This window comes from Balaenoptera ricei, chromosome 4 (genome assembly GCF_028023285.1).
Source record: "Balaenoptera ricei isolate mBalRic1 chromosome 4, mBalRic1.hap2, whole genome shotgun sequence".
NCBI lineage: Eukaryota > Metazoa > Chordata > Mammalia > Artiodactyla > Balaenopteridae > Balaenoptera > Balaenoptera ricei.
This window is the reverse complement of record NC_082642.1, coordinates 95,746,891-95,766,707: the sequence shown is the minus strand read 5'-3', so window position 1 is coordinate 95,766,707 and position 19,817 is coordinate 95,746,891. Positions and strand designations below refer to the sequence as shown.

Here is a 19,817-nt window from a genome sequence, read left to right as displayed (position 1 = left end):
GATGTTGTTCCATAGATCCATTAAACTGTTCTCATTTTTTGTTTTTCTTTTCTTGTTCTGATTGGGTGATTTCCATTATTCTATCTTCCAGATCACTTATATGTTCTTCTTTATCACCAATCTCCTATTCATTCTTTCTGTGTTTTCATTTCAGCTATTGTCTTCTTCAGTGTTCTGACCTGTCCTTTTTTATATTTTCTAGTTCCTTGTTAAAATTCTCTCTGTATTCATCTATCCTTTTTTCCTAATTCAGAAATCATACTTATTACTAGTGCTTTGAATTCTTTATCTGGTAAATTGTTTATTTCTGTTTAATTGGTTGTTTTTTCAGGGGGTTTTGTCTTGCTCTTTCAATTGAGACAAATTCCTCTGTCTTCTTATTTTGCTTTTCTTTTGTTTCTATGAAATTAGATGAAACAGTTACCTATAGTGGTTTTGAAGGGGTGTCCTTATAGGGGAGCATCCCTATACAGTCTGTCTGTACCCAGTGGCTTTGGTGGGAGAGCTGGATTTGACATGAACACAAGTCACGTTTTCTCAGGGCATGTTGGCAACTATCACCTTGGTAGAAGGTGGGGCTGGAGATGGAGGTGCTAGGGCCAAAGCCTGTTGTAACACAGGGCTTCCCCTCTGCTCAGTGACCATCACCGCCCTATCAAGGGTGGGTTCCTATACCACGTTGATGTAGCAGAAGCCCTGAGGGTCAGGTCTGGGCTGGCTCCATTCCTTCCAAGTGTGCACTCTCCCCATTCCCAGCACTGGCACCCTTACGCCAAATGAGAGCAATGCTGGAGCAAGAGAGGCTGGTATAGAGTACTTGGCATGGATTGGAGCACGGGCCTTGGCACAGACTGTGGTAGTCTGGCTGGGGCCAGAGATCTGGACTGTCCCTGATGCCCTGCCTGTGTAAGCACCAGCAATGGCTGTCCCCACCCTGCTCAGATGCTGCTTTATGTCTGAACTACTTCTGTGTCTCACAGCCAAGCTTTTAAGCAGGGCTGGAGCATTCTCTTGGCTCAGGCTGGTGCGCACGCCGAGGCATTCATGGGAAACCAGCCAGCCACCCATGAAATTTTCAGTCCGCCCTCTTTGCCCTGCTTTGTGAGCAAGCATGCACATGCTCCTTCCAAGCAGAGTACAGGCTCCCACAGTCCACCTGTTACTCCCACTGTCCCTCTAACCAGCCAAGGGGATTTGTCGTCCCTGTGTCAGACCCCAGGACTGTGGTGCCCAATATGTGACTCAAACTGCTCACTCCCTAGGGAGGATCTCTGCCTGTATTAACCCCCTCTTCTGGGAGGTTGTGACTTGATCATTTCTTTTCTCTTCCTACCCAGTTCCATATGGATCTTTCTTACAGCCTTGGTTGTGCCAGAGTGTTTCTCTGAGTCTCCAGTTAGTTTTTAGTGAGAATTGTTCTACATGTAGATGTATTTTTGATGTACTCGTTGGGGGAGGTGAGTTCTGTGTCCTACTGCACCATCTTGATCTTCTCCAGACAAAACAGACTTTAAAACAAAGACTCTCCAATGAATCTGCTGTTGTCAGCAGTGCCCTCCACATTGCTAACTACCACACAGCGGTCAATTCTCTTCTCTCTGCAGTACTTGACTGGTTACTCTCTCCTTCTTAAAACAGTTTCTTCAGTTGAAATCTGTAACACAGCTCTCTTGTTTGACCTTACTTCACTGAACTCAATACAAGTCTTGGACACAATGTTCTACACAGTGAATACTTAGGTGATGATGATCATGATGACATGAAAACATCTTGTATAGTTATTAGATTTTTACACAAAGACACACACATAAACAACAGATAAGTAGTTTATTAACTGTATGGCATGATGATTATTTACCATTCATTAGGTGGAAGTGGATCACCATAACGGTCTTCATCTTTGTGGTCTCCACGTTGAGTAGACTGAAGAGAAGGAGGAAGATGAGGGGTTGGTCTTGCTGTCTCAGGGGTGGCAGAGGTGGAAGAGGTGGAAGTGGTGGAAGGGGAGGCAGGAGAGGCAGGAACACTTTACAGAAATACATTGTAATTTCTGTTTGACTTTTTTTGCTTTTTCATTTCTCTAAAAATGTTTCTATATGGTACCAATCCTTCTTCCATCATTTGCTTTAGTTTCAGTGCCCATATCATAGAAGGGTCCGTGTCATAAAAGGAAGTCAAAAGCAGCCTTGAATAATTGAAATTGTTCTCCCAGATCCTCTAATGTCACTTGTTTTCTGGCACTGCTTCTTCGACATCCTCATCCTCATTGTGTGTCACTGGTTTGGGAGCACGCACCTCCATCAAGTCGTCTTCTGTTCATCCCTCTGGTGTGCTGTCTTTTAGCTTTTGAATTTCTCCAAGATCCATGTCTTGAAACCCTTCACCCCACCACCACCTTTTCTGTCATATCCAGAATCTATTTCATGATTTCTCTGATTGACATTGTCATAAATCCTGTAAAGTCATGCATAACATCTGGACACAGTTTTCTCCAGCAGGAATTTATTGTTTTGGGCTCAACGGCTCTCACAGTTTTTTTCTGTAACAATGATGGCATCTTCAATGGTGTAATCCTTCTGGACTTTTGTGGTGTTCTATCAGGTTTCTCTTCCATAGCACTGACAATCCTTTCCACAGAGTACCATGTGTAATGAGCCATAAAGGTCCTTATCACCCCCTGATCTAGAGGCTAGATTACAGCCATTGTGTTTGGGGGCAAATAGATCACTTTGACGCCTTTGGTGTTGAACTCATGGGGTTCTGGGTGGCCAGGGATGTTGTCCAATAGCAAAAGAGCTTTAAAAGGCAGTCCCTTACCGGCAAGGTACTTCCTGACTTCATGGACAACGCATTAATGGAACCAATCCAGAAAAAGGGCCTTTTTTACATCCAGGCCTTCTTTTACAACCAAAAGATTGGCAGCTGGTGATTATCTTTTCCCTTCAAGGCTGGAGGGTTAGCAGCTTTGTAGATAAGGGCAGTCTTGATAAGAACCCAACTGCATTTGCACAAAACAGTGGAGTAAGCCTGTCCCTTCCTGCCTTGAATCTTGGTGCTCGCTTCTCTTCCTTACTAATAAATGTCTTTTGTGGCATTGTTTTCCAGAATAGGGTACTTTTATCTGCATTAAAAACCTGTTCAGGCAGATATCCTTTCTCCTCAATGATTTTCTTAGTGGTGTCTGGGAACATATCTTCTGCCTCTTGGTCAGCAGAAGCTGTTTCTCCTGTTACCTTGCTTTAAGCCAAACCTCCTTCTAAAACTATCAAACCATCCTTTGCTGGCATTAAATTCTCCAGCTTTAGATCCTTCCCCTTCCTTTTACTTTAAGTTCTCCTATAATGACTTCACTTTTTCGTGAATCATATTACAGTCTATAGGTATGCCTTTCATCCTGCACCCACATTAAAGCTGTATTTTCAACATGCGATAAAAAGGTATTTTGCAAAGATTGCAAGGTTTTCACATCTGCTGGTGTAGCTACAGTGATGGCTTCATGAATTTTTCTTTTTTCACAATGGTCCTTACGCTGGATTCATTTATCTTGAAATGGTGGGCAACTGCAGCTGCAGACCTCAATTTACGGTGCATATCAAGCAATTCAACTTTTTCTTGTAATGTCACGACTGTTCTCTGCTTCTTGGGAGCACTCCCACCATCACTAGTGGCACTTCGTATGGCTCCCATGGTGTTACTCAGGGTTTACGGAATTGCACTAAACCCAATGAAGAATATACAAGAACTGCTAGAGATCACTTGTTACCATGACATGCAATTTACTGGAGAGATGAACTGTTCACTCATAGATGATTAGTGTCACCCTACATTTTAAGTGGATACTAGCAACACTTGAGCTCACAGCAGAAGCAATAAGAGGTAGTCATGAAATTATTACAGTAGTATAGTTTCTACTACAGTTACTTTTATGCAGTTATGATTTAACACTGCATCTTTACGTTTGTTTACATTTCTTTTGACTTTGAATGGCACCAGGTATGGTCTGTAAGTGTTTATGTGCATAAGTTTTGATAAATTTTAACTTTTTATAGATTTTGTATATTTTATGGTAGTAAATGATAAAATAGACTAATATCTACATATATTTTATGCATTCATGACATACCTAACTTTTTCAATATTTCTGGGCTATGTGGTTTTTCTGTAAGTTTTTAAAAATTGTCAAAAATCTCCCCAAATTTTTCTAATATATTTATTGAAAAAAATCTATGTATAACTGGATCCATGCAGTTCAAACCTATGTTGTTCAAGGGCAAACTGTACTTTTAAACTGCTGCTGCTTCCTATTGATTCATTAGTTTGGGTTATCATAGAGCTATTATATATATTTGCCGTCAGATTTATTTTCAGGAAACTCGGATGCTCTGTTACAACCACAATAATTGGATGTGGTTCCAAATTTTACTCATAATTTTCATATTTTTATTAATTTCAAGTCTTGGCTTAGTGCTTTATCACTTATTTAAGTGTTTTATCACTTATTTGTGTTTTTATGGAAAAAATAATATAAAAATTATGTGATGAAAAAGTAATGAAAGTGTGATTTTAAAATCACAGAGATCAGAATTTTTGATACTTTTAAGTTAAAAAGTATCCCCCTATGTCTGAAAATGGAACTGATGAACAAAATCTTATGTATAATTTTGGCAGGATTTTTGATGATCAAAAGTAAGAAAATAAAGTGCATGTTTAAAGAGAAACACATACACTCTTCCACAAGGAACCATGTTCAAAAATCTTGATGTGTAGGCCTTCAAGCCCAAAGTAAAGCTCTCTTCACTTGGAGATAATTGCCATTTAATGCCCCTTAGTTCCCCCATAACAACAAAACATACTAAATATTTCAGTCATTTACTACACAGGACAATTTTCTATTGCCCAGGCAGTCATTTAAAACAGCAAATTAGCTCATGTGGAAGAATAGGAGTTGGGGGTTTTGCTTGCATATACACATGACAGAACCTTTCAAAAACTCAAAAAAAAAAATGTTTAAAGTCTCCAAAACTTTTGATTAAAATGGATACACCTAGAATATGTTTCATGTTTGTTCAGTGGTTAACTTATGCATGGGAATATCATAGATGCACCCTGGTTTGGACTTTCTCAAACCATCCTAGCATGGCCATAGAGAAAATTATTTCTGATTGATATTCAGATCTGTGGCCTAGATTTGGTAGTGGGAAAAAATACAAAGGTAAGAAATGACACTGGTGTGTTATTTCAGGCACTGTTGGAAAAGAAGAATAAGGGCCTCGAAGCAAAGAAACCAATGCGTTTTCTTCAAAGAAAGCCAATACCTCAACCTCGACTTCCAACTCCAACTTTGGAGTTGAGTTCCAATGTAAGTTTGAAGCTTCTTTTATTTGAAAAGCTAAATTCAGTATTGCTGTTTATTCTCCAGATAGTTTGGGTTAAAAACAAACCTAACATAACAGTGTTCATTTCCCAAGATCTGACTTACGTTGCCTTTATTCTTATGTTTCAAATGCACACACAAAAACAAGCAAAATGAAATGAAATCTAAAGTCAATCCTTTTCAAGAATAAAAACACAAAGAAGAAAATCTTCCCAAGAAAAATAGGCATCAGAAGGTAATTCTGATGTACGTCAAATAAAAAAAAAGATCGAATGATGATCAGTTACTGTAACTGTCTTCCCACATGAGGAAGTGGCTGATGACAGCTGGAATTAGAGAGGAATGCAATACCAGAGGTGTCATCAAGACTGGCTCAGAGAGTTCACCCTGACCAGGGCCGTACCTCACCTTCGCAGGGTCCCAGACTCAGTTTGGTCAACATTCCATAGTTGGTTAGGATTTAAAGGACTGACTCAGACTAAACCTACAAGAAACTGCTGGAGATGCCACAATGCAAATTTGTCACTTTACGGAGAAATATGTAACTGCCTGGTATATCAGGATATTGCTCTCGGGAGGTCAGCTTGTTATCTCCCAATACAGGGCAGTTCTCACAAGAAGCCAAATTGTACAGAGGGTTGTTGTGCTTTGTCAGAGGGAGGGGAGTTGATGGGAGATCTCACTAGCACCTCCGATGGCTCCGATGTCTCTGGAAGGACTGGAATGCTCCCGCTGACTGGACACGATGTGCTTCTGGGCAGTATCCCCTTTTCTAGACTTTGTGCCGACCACTGCCTGTGGTTAACACGTTGTCATTCACGAGTGTTAATGCCACTGATTCCACTGTTGATTACTTTTGCAATCAGAGGGGCTTTAAGTAAATTTGCAGACTCTGATCTTTCTGCTTTTGACATACACTTATTTAAGGTGATTTTTGTAGATAGCTGATCTTATCCATTATATTCTTATTTTACCAGTTTAGCTAAATTCTTGTGAAAAGCACCTCATTTTCGACTGATATAGACCAGCTGTATTCTTTGTCTATGCATGATCAAACATGAAAATACTATTGCAAAAGGGATGTTATTAGCAATACTTACTTCTTCAAGAAAGATTTTGCTGGAAAGGAATATAGAAAAAATGAAAATGGCTTAATTTGTAAGGATACCATGACAGTGGGTGAATTTTTTGCTTCTGATGTAATTTATTAATATCTTACTTATCATGAAAAAATAATAATGAATTTTAACAATACAGTAAGTAACACTCATTTAAAGTCCTGTATGTTCATAGAGGGATGATGTTTTATTCTCTTTAAATCCTTCTGGCATCTAGCTTTTTGCTAGATATAAATCTTTTGCTTGATATAAATCTTCAAAAAAGTATTTGATGCTGACTGCTGCTGTTCTCAAGCTGCTTGGTTCTCCCTTTGTTCTTTTAGGAAGAAGAAGATATAGAAATGGCTGTGATCTACCTTCAAAAGTTACTCCGGGGCAGAGTCGTTCAGAACATGGTGTGTAGGTTGCAACCACTGGCCCTGTTCTTCTCCTTTGAGAACAGATTTACAGAACACATATGTGCTTGGTTCCTTGGGGTGAATTGCCTCTTGCACCCTGCTGTCCTATGGAACTATGCTCTTGCATTGCCATAGTTTGCCCGAGTGGCACAGTAACAAGGCAAGAAAGGACCGCCTGCTGTTTGCTGTAGTGTAACCAAGGCAGTGTGAAGCTAATGTCTTCCTTGGAATTGCTAAATCCAGCAATTTTCATACCTGAATTTTGACCCTAAACATCACAAGTAGATTCTCTAATTTTCCACAAAGTTGTAATACAATTATCTGCGTTTGTATATAGCTAGCAATACCTGAATAATAAATGAAATAGCTAAGTAATAACTACAGTTTTGAACTCTTACCATATGCTCACATTATATATTCTTTTTTTTTTTTTTTAATTAATTTATTTATTTATCTATGTCTGTGCTTGGTCTTCGTTTCTGTTCGAGGGCTTTCTCTAGTTGCGGCGAGCGGGGGCCACTCTTCATCGCAGTGCGCGGGCCTCTCACTGTCGCGGCCTCTCTTGTTGCGGAGCACAGGCTCCAGACGCACAGGCTCAGCAGTTGTGGCTCATGGGCCCAGCTGCTCCGCGGCATGTGGGATCCTCCCAGACCAGGGCTCGAACCCGTGTCCTCTGCATTGGCAGGCAGATTCCCAACCACTGCGCCACCAGGGAAGCCCCCATTATATATTCTTTGCTCTACATATATCAGCTCTTTTTTTTTCTTGTATCAATTACCCATTTTACAGGCGAGTAATATGAGTCTGAGAGGGATTATGTTAACTGCCAGCAAATTCAACTCTGGTCTTCCTGACTAAAAGCTTTAGCCAGATTATTTGTGCCACTAGAGCAAGCTCACACTTCAGTTTAAAAATGGACTGATACAAAGCCTCAGCTGAAACATTTTTTCTCCCCAGACAGCTGTAACTCTTAAGAGACTCAGTTATGGTAAGTCCAGGGAGGCTGGATGAGCATCCTGTGTTCAGCATTATTCTCTATCCTCCTGCCAGTATTTCCCCAGGAGAAACACAGCAGTTAGGTTCAGACAGCAGATCATGTATTCCAGATGAGGGGCAAATCTCTCGGAAAAGAAAATATGACCATGAAAAATACCACCCCCAGGCTTCTTAGGGAAGGAGCAGAGGAAATGAGGAGAAGGCTCTAGTTTCTTAACATGACCCTATAGTTGTCACCTTGTCTTTGAGAGGCATTTTAAGAAACTGAGTCAATAACTAACCTATAGCTAAGCTCCTTCTCTGCCTGAGCAGCTGAAGGTACAGAAAAGAGGGCTGACCACTAGCTCTGTGGCGCACACCTGCTCTGTGGCCCCGAAAGGCAGAACAGAACCCTCTGCTCACAAGCGCCTCACAGGTCACTGCCTGCGAGGCCTCGTGCCTGGCACAATGGATGCTGATTTGCAAGTCTCTCTCTGATCTGATTTGACACAGATGTTTGAAGGGAAAGAGAAGCGGCTGGAGTTGATCCAGGAGCTGCGCACCAGCCACGCACTGCAGGAAGAGGACAGGCTGGTGAAGAAAGCCGAGAAGCAGGTGACCCTGGCCTTGCAGCGACAGAGGAACTTGCACGAGCACAAGGTTCTTTCCTTTCCTCTCCTTTTCTTGTCCCATTTTCGCCCTTGATTTTTATTATTCTACAAGCAACATTATAGTAACAATAAATGATGTGAGGAAAAAGAAACACCTCCCACAAGCCCAGCATTTTTCATCAGTGGTGCTGCAGTCCAGAATTTGAACGGGCTGTGCCCTCCCTGAATTGAGTCTGCTCTTAGTTTTTTATTTGCAAAAAGAAAAGAAAAAAACCCCACATTTTTAAAAGGTTTTCTCTTCCCATCTTTCTTAAATATTTGGTGACTCTATTATATTTCAGTGGGAGCTTAGCAGAATGAATAAGTAATTAAAGCAATAAGAAAAAAGTGAGAAATGGGATTTTAAAAACTATCCACACTCATTTATGAGTTTTGGAGCTGTACATAGCTCATGCTCCTTAAACTGCATATTAAATATGTTAATATGATATTCTGTGACTTTCACCGGGTCATCTGAGCTCTGTGTGACTGACAGTAGCTGCTAATTGCAGCTCTAACTCGACCACTGTAAATGTGTTTCCTACTTTCTTCTGGCATTTGTCTATATACACATAGTATTTAATGTGGTTGACTACAGTATACACTTTTTTTTTTGTTTTTGTTAAAATGTGACACATACTTTTAATTTTATTTATTTATTTTTGGCTGTGTTGGGTCTTCGTTTCTGTGCAAGGGCTTTCTCTAGTTGCGGCAAGTGGGGGCCACTCTTCATTGCGGTGCGCGGGCCTCTCTTGTTGCGGAGCACAGGCTCCAGACGCGCAGGCTCAGTAGTTGTGGCTCACGGGCCCAGTTGCTCCGCGGCATGTGGGATCTTCCCAGACCAGGGCTCGAACCCGTGTCCCCTGCATTGGCAGGCAGACTCTCAACCACTGCGCCACCAGGGAAGCCCTAGATACACTTTTACTATCTGTCCCACTTATCTGTAAATCAAAATGAAAAAGAACCAATTTGCACAGAGTTTAGTGTTACAAGAAAGTAAATTTGGGACTTCCCTGGCGGTGGAGTGGTTAAGACTCCGCACTTCCAATGCAGGGGGGGCATGGGTTCGATCCCTGGTTGGGGAACTAAGATACCACATGCTGCGCAGTACGGCCAAACAAAAAGAAAGTAAACTTACGTCAAAGCTAACATGACCCACCTTTAGTAACAAATGTAACTCTTGTTTTGTGAATTAGGCACAAATGTGAAGCAGCTCGGAAACGAGCACCACTTTATTCCTTTTACATGACAGCAGGACTGGGGATGGTCTCTGAGTGATGGGAGCTGGTTTGCAGGGAGGGAGGAAGAAAGCCACAGACTGTGAGACCCAGCAGAGGAACCAGGGAAAGAAGAGGAGAATGCAGACACTGGAGTCTCTAAATCTGGGCATCCTGGAGCCCTGGGAATGATGGAGACGGGCTGCACTTCTGTTCAGATAGGGAGCAGAATGCCCTGGCAGCAGAATACCCAGGACCTGGACGGAAAAATGCCCTCCTTGGCCCCTTCAGGGTTTCTGATTATAGACTTTAGCAGCTATAGCTAAGACAATCCAGGATTTTCAACCCATCTACCTCATTTAGTGGATAAATACTTGATAGACATCATGACAGCTAAGAGCTAAGGGAGGAATTAATGGGAAGAACTGTCACATAGCCACAGACTCGCCCTGCTTACCTTCAGCTGTTCCTGGATACACCAGTAAGATGCAGGCACCTGGGGGAGTGGGCACCCCACGGGTACCTACAGCAAAGCCGATCCTCTCATTTTCTCCTTCTCTCATATTGAAGGAGAACCGTCAGTGTGAGAGCAGCAAGTGCCTGGGAGAAGAGCCTTTCCCCCTTATCCCTGAGGATAGGAGCAGGAACACAGTACAATCTTCTCACTTTTATTCCTCCTGTGCCGAAGCCAGCACAGAGACATCCATAAATAGATACTGTGGCTTACTCCTGGCCAAGAACTCTAGGCCCCTATTTTACCTCAGTGATTACACAGACATGTAGGCTTGTTTCCTGCTCTGTTTCAAAGATAGTTCTTAATGACTTTGAAATTATTTAAATGAATAAAAAGTACTAAGGTTTTCTACTTTCATGTTACTGAAGATCTTAAAATTCCCCGAACTTGTGTTAAAGGACAAAGCATTGAAAAATTAAAAGGTATCATGAGTGAATTTTTAAGAGATTCTATTTTTTTGAACTCCAATATTATCTTTTAATAAAAACCTTGACATTTCCCTTCATGTCTGGGAAGACCCAAGCACTTTACCTTCTGGATAAAATTGAAAGAAAAAAAAATTCTGTGTGGACACTAACAAATGTTTTGCTAACTCCTCTTTATAATTTGAAGACTATCATCCAGCAGTGACTGATTGAGCAATTTACTTTCTCAAGTCTAAGTTTGTATCATAAGTTTTCCTAGTAAAACCCTTGGGTTGGGGCCAGTCTGGAGATAACAGTCCTAATAAAAACTAAGTGCATTCTGAAAGTGAAGTGACTGTCAAGGATAATCCAGCATCCCTCCTCATAAATCACCATTCTTAGTGGAATCTGTATCCTCATAGTTATATTATTATTTTCCAGGTGTCACTGGTTGAAAACCATTTGGCCGGACTGGAAGGATGGGTGCTGGCAGACATGTTTGACTTCCTGTCCAAAGAGCTGGTGAGACTGCAGGAGGAGAGGAGGGTCCACGCCCTGGCCATGCTGGCCGAGCGGCAGCGCAGGATGCGTGAAGCCGAAGAGAGTGGCCGGCGCCAGGTGGAAGAGAGGCGCCTGCAGGAGGAGGACCAGATATTTAAGGAGGCGAGTGGGGACGTTGCCAGGAAACGTATGATATGAAATGACTTTCGTTTTTTGTTTTTCATTGTCTTCAACAAATAACGTATCGAGTTCCTATGATATGCCCAGCACTGTGCAAAGGCATTGTGGGGTACTTTGGAGGGAAAAACCAGGTGTGGCCCCTTCTCTCCTGGTGCTTAAATCCTATATAACATGCAAATAAGTGTAGGATCAGAAAATGTGTTAAGTTTCATGAAGGAAACAAATGGGGCCCGGTGACATATTTTGAAGAAGTCACTCTGCTTTGCTGTGTGAACAGGTTGTAGGGAGGACAGGGTGGAAACAAGGAGACCTGGAAGGAGGCTGATGAAGTAACTCAGGCCAGAGTGAGAAATGGGGTAAAGTCAAGTATGATGTCCAGTTTCTGGTGTCAGTGAGTGGGGAGATGGTGGTTCTATTTTCTGAGGGGTGGTTCTATTTTCTGAGGCGGGAAAGCTGAGGGTGGAATAGGTTTAGGGGCAGGAGTGGAATGAAGAGCTTGATTTATATTAAGTTTGAGACATCTTAGTGGAGGTGTCATTTCAGCAGATGGATATACAAGATGGAGTTTAGAAGAGAGATTTTGACTAAAGATACAATCTTGGGAATTAGGAATGCCAGGCTGGTAAATCAGAATTCTGACCAAGACCCAAGAGATGTGAAATTCCAAAGTGACCAAGATGCAAACTCAGAGGAAATCTGAGGAACTAGTAATATCTCAAAGCACTCTCACCCTCATCAAGTATACAAAAGCTCAAGTGTTAAAACTGGAGGGGATTTGTGAGGAAGATTTCTTTAAAGGGAGCTGTGCTGTGACTAATTCCCCCCAAAAATCACACCCAGAGGTGGGGACGAGTACTTCCCCTTTCTTGGAGAGCTTGATGTGTATTCTTTCAGTTAGGGCGTCTCACCCCCGGAGTGGAGAGGAGGGAGCTGGGCAGGCTGAGGGGAGGTGGGCACAGAAGAGGCTGCAGGGGCGGCCAGAACACCCAGAATATATGAAGGCAAAGGCTGTGTGAGTTTCCCTTGCGTCAGATGTGGGCCAGATGGGAAAGGCAGAAAAAAGCCAACCTGGAACTTAAAAAAATTCCTATCTAAGAGGCTGTCTGAATTGTATTAATATATGTGGATAGTTTTGAGCTCCTCAGGTTAAAAAAAAAAAAAAATGCTATGTCAAGTTGGGGTCTTCTTATTTGATCTGGGATTCAAAGGATTTACCCAATTCCCATGGAATTAGGATTGACCCCTGAATAGTATTTGGTGTGTGTTTTTTCAGATAAGAAATTGATTAAAATTAAACAGATTTCCCATCTACTATACAGCTTAAAAAAGTTTTGGGTTAAAGCTTTTTAACTGTAGTGTCATACAGCCTATAATAATAATTCATATTCTAGCTTCCTACCATCCTAACACATTTTTCCTTAAAAAGAGTTACTGAAATGTAGAAATTTTTAGCAAACCAGAATTTACTCTCCTCTACCTAATATCACTAAGGAAAAACCAGCTGGGATGGGAAGAACCAGTTGGGAGTGAGAATAAAAGGAAAGAGACAGAGGAACCAGTATCCTCAGAAACACGGAAAGGAAGAAGCTGGTGAAAGGCTTCTAGGAAGTTATCTTTTAAGTGGGAATGATCCCAGGAAATGTCAGCATGTCTAGGAGGGGCAAGAAAGGGTTAAGATGACCCTTCCAGCCTGATTTAAGGATCATTTATGTAAAATAAGTATCCATCTCTGGACCCCAGCATCATTTAAATTCCCTATCTCCCATCATATGACCCTCTTAAAGATAAATATGCTTACACATAAATAGACCAAAACCAAGAAATGTACACATGAGTAAATTTCCAGAAAAATAACATGTAGATATTGAGAATCATAGATACAGAAAGTCATAGACTCATATTTTAAACACATACACACTTTTGCACATCTATAAGTTAAGACACACTCACAAACATAAGCCCACATGCACAATATTAGCAAAGATGGGAGGTACACACATATAGCCACCCATATGTTTCCTTATTCACTTATGCACATACAAGCACAAATGTGTCCAGAAACATACACATTTATAAAGATATATGTAAACACACAAGTACATGTATTACTAGAGGTGAACCACATTAAACTTTCCACCTCTGAACTATTACAAGACTCAACTGTCTAACCGTTCCATCTAGGTATGACTTGTTTCCTGAATAAGTCTGTGGTCCCCATGGAGCAGGCACGTGCCTTCCACAGCACCAGCATAGCCCTCTGCACGTAACAGACTTTGAGAAAATATATTTTGGTTGGTTGGTTGTTCGGTTGAACTGTATTAAACTGGTCATTGGGTCTCTCCCATAAGGAAGGCATAGGAATTCAAGGTTATGGACTTGGTGTTTTACAGGTAGATATTCAGTAAACATTTCATATTCAGAGTCCTGCTGCAGTGCCAGTCAAGAAGCAGGCACTGAGTTGTTACTGAGTCCCAAGCATTATCTCAGATACAAAGAAATACTCACACATTAAATAAAAAGTGCCCTTCCCCCAAAGCTCAAAATCTGTTGAGACAGAATGCATACAAAACTAAGTATGACACCCTTGATGCTTGTGATACTTCCTTGGTATCTACCTGTAAAACAGGTAAAACTAAACTATTATTTATGGTTGACTTAGGGAGCAAAACTCTAAAGAATAGGAAGTCTTTACCATCAACTCATGAGAGTGGGAAGGGTCTGTGGTCAGGTAGAATTCACAGTGACCTCTGGGATCCTAGCAGTGGCTTGACCCTCATTCATTGCACTGTACATTTATGCGCTCTGCACTTTTCTTTTTTTTTTTTTTTTATTATTTATTTATTTTTATTTTTGGCTGTGTTGGGTCTTCGTTTCTGTGCGAGGGCTTTCTCCAGTTGCGGCAAGCGGAGGCCACTCTTCATCGCGGTGCGCGGGCCTCTCACTATCGCGGCCTCTCTTGTTGCGGAGCACAGGCTCCAGACGCACAGGCTCAGTAGTTGTGGCTCACGGGCCTAGTTGCTCCGCAGCATGTGGGATCTTCCCAGACCAGGGCTCGAACCCGTGTCCCCTGCATCGGCAGGCAGATTCTCAACCACTGCGCCACCAGGGAAGCCCCTTTTTTTTTTTTTTTTAACATCTTTATTGGAGTATAATTGCTTTACAATGGTGTGTTAGTTTCTGCTTTATAACAAAGTAAATCAGTTATACATATACATATGTTCCCATATCTCTTCCCTCTTGCATCTCCCTCCCTCCCACCCTCCCTATCCCACCCCTCTAGGTGGTCACAAAGCACTGAGCTGATCTCCCTGTTCTGCACTTTTCTAAATGTATATTCTATATTCTTTCAAGAAAGCTTTAAAAAGAAGCAGTCCAGGGCTGAAAAGATTAAAAAAGTTAAAAAAATTCACCAGAGACCCAGGATCCTTCTAGCTTCCTGCTTTTCTGTCCCTTGGGTGTGACCCTCTTGGCAGTTTAAGATGACTGGTGCATTTTGTCCCCATGAAATGAGAAATGAAAAGAGAAAAAAAAAAAAAAAAAAAAGCTACGTCTTTCCCTGTAAGAATCCTTTAAGAGGAATAAAGAAAGGACATTGTGTAATACATCTTAGTCTCTGCCACAGTTAGGTAGCTTGACCAAATTACATTGCTGGTAAGAACAAAGCCAGGATCCAAAACAGGGTTATTGACTCAAGCCCATGATCTTTCTGCAGTGTTGTATTGCCCACCCCGTAATTCTAAAATGAGCCAGATAGGAAGGGGCTGCCCAGAGTGGGTAGATCGGTGGATTAGAAACAGACCATCTATAGTTTTAAAAAAAAGAATAATGAATTGAGGGGACTACTGATGAATGAAGTAGATGTGCTAAAAAAGTCAACCAATGTTCATGCATTTTTCTTGTGTACGGTAGTAGCATTCCTGTTCTGAGTAACTGGAGTATTTTGGGGTTTTGCAGGTAATTAAAGTTCACCAAAGTACTGTAACTTCCTATCTGGAGGATATAATACTGAACACTGAAGAGACTACTGCAGAAGAACAAGCCAGGGCAGAAATAGAGAAGATGGCTGAGGAAATCAATGACATTGCTTATGAAATGGAAAGCCGGTGTGTACCAAGGGGACAGATGGTGGGATGGACAGCCTTTTGCTGTTACTCATATGTATTTTTCAAGAGCTTAAGATTTCACCACCAAGGAGAAACAAATATATAACTCATGCTTCAGTATGCATTGTTTTGGCAGCAGCCAGCAGGCCTGTACCTTTGTATGGTAAGAGCATTGGGAATAGAATTTTCAGTTATCCTCTGCAGCCTGGAGCACTTTCATATTTCTTACTTTTAGAATACCACAAAGCATGAAAGCAATGTGAATAAGTATGTCCAATTTTACTTGGACATCACCACAGGGTTTCTGGCTTCCATTTATAAGTTGTATCTCTAACACTCCCTTCCTGGTAGGCAGGGTAAGTGAAGGACAAATTTGGATTTTCCATGGAGTTAACCAAACTCACCAGGAATGTGCTATTTCAGATCACTTAAGGAAAAGGCAGTGGTGGGATTTGAGCAGTGGAGTTCCTTACACAAACAAGGAGGATCCAACTATAAATCGGCAGCTCAAGTAAGGCAACAAAGGAAATACTCGTTTAATTTGTTTTTTATTTTTCAGTCGAACTCAGCTTCAGTCAGAGGAGATTGTTGCCGAGTTGGTTTATAGTTTCCTGATCCCAGAGTTGCAAAAGGACTTTGTCAAAGAAAAGGGTAAGCCAATGTAAATGCTTCACGTGATGATCTTTTTAAAGATAGAAACTATTTTCAATATTCCAGAGATTTAAAACTGAGCAGAGGTACGGGGAAAATTCTGAAGAATCACTGAATTTTCTTATTTCAGAGTTGTCAGGTTCTCTCGATGCTGTCTGACTGCAGAATATAATCACCTCTAGTATGGATGGGTGCAGTTCTAATAAGTTTGACGGAGCATCAAAATCCAAACCTTCTTGAAGAGGCGGTTCCTGAGGGGTGGGATGGAGGGGTGGTGGTAGGAGGGAGGCTCGAGAGGGAGGGTATGTATGTATACATATAGCTGATTCACTTTTTCTACAGCAGAAACTAACACACCATTGTAAAGCAACTACACTCCAATTTAAAAAAAAAAAAAAGAGAGAGAGGCAGTTCCCAAGTTCCCAGAAGAGGTGTATTTTGGTTTTTGTTGTTGTTTTGTTTTGGTTTGGTTTTTATTGAAATATAGTTGATTTACAATATTATGTTAGTTTCAGGTGTACAGCAAAGTGATTCAGTTTATTATATATATATATATATATATATATATATATATATATATATATATATATATATATATATATATATCTCTTCTAATTCTTTTCCACTGTAGGTTATTACAAGATACTGAATTTTGTTCCCCAGGCTATAACAGTGAATTGTTGTTGTTTATCTGTTTTATATATACTTGCGTGTATATGTTAATCCCATACTCCTAATTTATCCCTCCCCCACCTCTTTCCCCTTTGGTAACCATAAGTTTGTATTTTGTAATTTGATTTTTTTTCAATATAAAGCAAATGTTGAGAATATACAGGGTTTTCCAACTGTAGTAGCCTTTTGCAGGCAGGGCACATGCAAGGCAGGTGTTGAAAAGCTGGGAAGCCTGACAGACCTAAATTGACTCTGCAGCTCTGCCTGAGTCACAATATCTCCTGTTCCTGCCAGGACTGATCTCAGTATAAATATCCTCACTTATCGTTTGCCAAAAGTGGCATGTTTTTAAAGATTGATGCTTTTAGTCAATAGAGAAGGAGAAAAAAATATGTTTTTAAAAACAGTGTTCTTCCGGAGCTTTCAGACTCTTGGTGACAGTCCTGATCCCAGAGGGAAGGATGCAACTGGAAGATTAATATTTAAGTGAAATAAGAGCTTGGGAGGCTTTAGAGTTTGCAGGGGAATTCTAGACAGGTTTAAGAGAAGTGTTAATATTTAAGATCACGTAACCAGTGAGAAAGGAATGGTAGTTCTAATGCATTGGACGAGAACAAAGAAATATCTTGTTTTCCCATTACATGACTGTACTTTAATTTTTAAACCAGCACCCACCCCAGCAATCAGCATCTAGTTTGTTCCCAGTGTGTTTTCCTGTAAATAGCAGTGAACACTCTGGTCATGCTTCTGAGAGTGAACTCCTAGCAGTACAGTGCTGGAAATAAGGTGTGTTTCATATTTTGATAGATACCACCAAACTGCCCCCACAAAAAGATTGTTCTAATTCATACTCCCATCAACAGTGTATGATAGTGCCTCTACCAACAAAATTTATTTTGTTAAATTAAATCAAATAATATTTTTGTATCACCTTATATTATAAAAGGGATCTTATGTTTTCTAGATCCTTAAGAAAATATGCAACTCCTTTCTCCTCCTCTGTCCAAGGTGAGGCCAACCTGCTTCAGATCAGTTCCACCTGAGGGAATTGAAGGAGGGGGGAAATCCTCTGTTTAATAGTTACTAGTTTGTGACCCCCCTCCCCAGCTTCTCCTGGCTCTGAGGGGGAGGAGCTGGAGCGGGCACAAGATGTAAAGGAATCAGTGGGACTTGTCTGTGGGCAAGCTGGGCAAGTCCTAACTTCTTCCCTTTGTGTGGATGTAGCCCAAATGAAGAAAGCCACCTGGACAGGGAGCACGCACTAGGACATTTTGTTTCTCTTTCCAAATAAGACATCCATGTGTTATAGATACTCTTTACCCCAAATTAAGTAATATTACATACAGACTGTTTGAGATATCTCATTATTAATTTTTATTTGGATGAATTAAAAAAAATTTTTTTTATTGAGGTCTAGTTGATTTATAACATTATATTAGTTTCAGGTGTACAACAAAGTGATTTAAAATTTTACAGATTATACTCCATTTAAAGTTATTATAAAATTTTGGCTATATTCCCTGTGCTGTACAATATATCCTTGTAGCTTATTTATTTTATATGTGGTAGTTTGTACCTCTTAATCCCCTACCCCTATCTTGCCCCTCCCAACTTCCCCTTTCCTCACTGGTAACCACTAGTTTGTTCTCTATATTTGTGGATCTGTTTCTGCTTTGTTAAATTCATTTGTTTGTTTGATTTGTTAGATTCCACATGTAGTGGAAACATACAGTATTTGTCTTTCTCTTTCTGACTTACTTCACGAAGCATAATACCTTCCAGGTTGATCCATGTTGTTGCAAATGGCAAAATTTCATTCTGTTTATGGCTAGGTAGTATTCCATTGTGTGTGTGTGTGTGTGTGTGTACACACACACACACCATGTCTTTTTATCCATTCCTCTATTAATGGACGCTTAGGTTGCTTCCATTTCTTGGCTATTGTAAATAATGCTGCTATGAACATTGGGGTACATGTATCTTCTCCAATTAGTATTTTCATTTCTTCAGATATATACCCAGGAGTGAGACTGCTGGGTCATATGGTAGTTCTATTTTTACTTTTCTGAGGAACCTCCATACTGTTCTCCAAAGTGGTTGCATCAATTTACATTCCCACTGACATTGCATGAGGGTTCCCTTTTCTCCACACCCTCTCCAGCATTTGTTATTTGTGGTCTTTCTGATGATAGCCCTTCTGACACGTGTGAGGTGATATCTCACTGTGGGTTTCATTTGCATTTCTCTGATGATTAGCAATGTTGAGCATCTTTACATGTGCCTGTTGGCCATCTGTATGTCTTCTTTTTAAAAAAATGTTTATTCAAGGGACTTCCCTTGCAGTCCAGTGGTTAAGACTCTGCACTCCCACTGGAGGGGGTGTGAGTTTGATCCCTGGTTGGGGAACTAAGATCTCACATGCCACGGCCAAAAAAAAATGTTTATTCAAATCGTCTGCCCATTTTTTAACTGGGTTTGTTTTTCTGATACTGAGTTGTATGAGCTATTTATATATTTTGGATAACTTTATTGGTCTTATCATTTGCAAATATTTCTCCCATTCAGTAGGTTGTCTTTTCATTTTGTCAGTGATTTCCTTTGCTGTGCAAAAAGCTTTTAAGTTTAATTAGGTCCCAATTATTTATTTTTGCTTTTGTTTCCTTTGCCTTAGGAGACAGAGCCAAAAAATATTGCTACAGTATATGTCAGTGTGTCTGCCTGTGTTTTCTTCTAGGAGTTTTATGCTTTCTGGTCTTACATTTAGGTGTTTAATTCATTTTTCATTTAATTCATATATGGCCTTTATTATGTTGACGTATGTTCCCTCTGCACCCACTTTGTGGAGGAGGTTTTTTATCATAAATGGATGTTGAATTTTGTCAAAAGCTTTTTCTGCATCTATTGTGATGATCGTATGGCTTTTATTCTTCAGTTTGTTTTTTAAATTTTTATTTTATATTAGAATATAGTTGATTTACAACATTGTGTTGGTTTCAGGTGTACACCAAGGTAATTTAGTTATACATATACATATATCCATTCTTTTTCAGATTCTTTCCC

General features: G+C 40.5%; 1 protein-coding gene across 10 annotated transcripts in view; it reads left to right on the top strand.

The window, feature by feature from the left end:
* CFAP91 (cilia and flagella associated protein 91) overlaps nt 1-19,817 on the top strand; it is a 130,567-nt gene that overhangs the window by 72,941 nt on the left and 37,809 nt on the right. For 9 of the 10 annotated variants that reach the window (XR_009502929.1, XR_009502927.1, XR_009502928.1 and 6 more), the window contains 6 exons: nt 5,243-5,359; nt 6,816-6,887; nt 8,379-8,525; nt 11,092-11,313; nt 15,286-15,434; nt 15,994-16,085. Coding sequence is in view for 6 of the 10 variants with exons in the window: in XM_059921041.1 (XP_059777024.1) it covers nt 5,243-5,359; nt 6,816-6,887; nt 8,379-8,525; nt 11,092-11,313; nt 15,286-15,434; nt 15,994-16,085 (799 nt within the window). In the remaining 4 variants the exon portion in view is untranslated. Of the gene's footprint in view, nt 1-5,242; nt 5,360-6,815; nt 6,888-8,378; nt 8,526-11,091; nt 11,339-15,285; nt 15,435-15,993; nt 16,086-19,817 lie in introns of those variants that run through there. The other variant, XM_059921042.1, reaches the window with a different exon arrangement.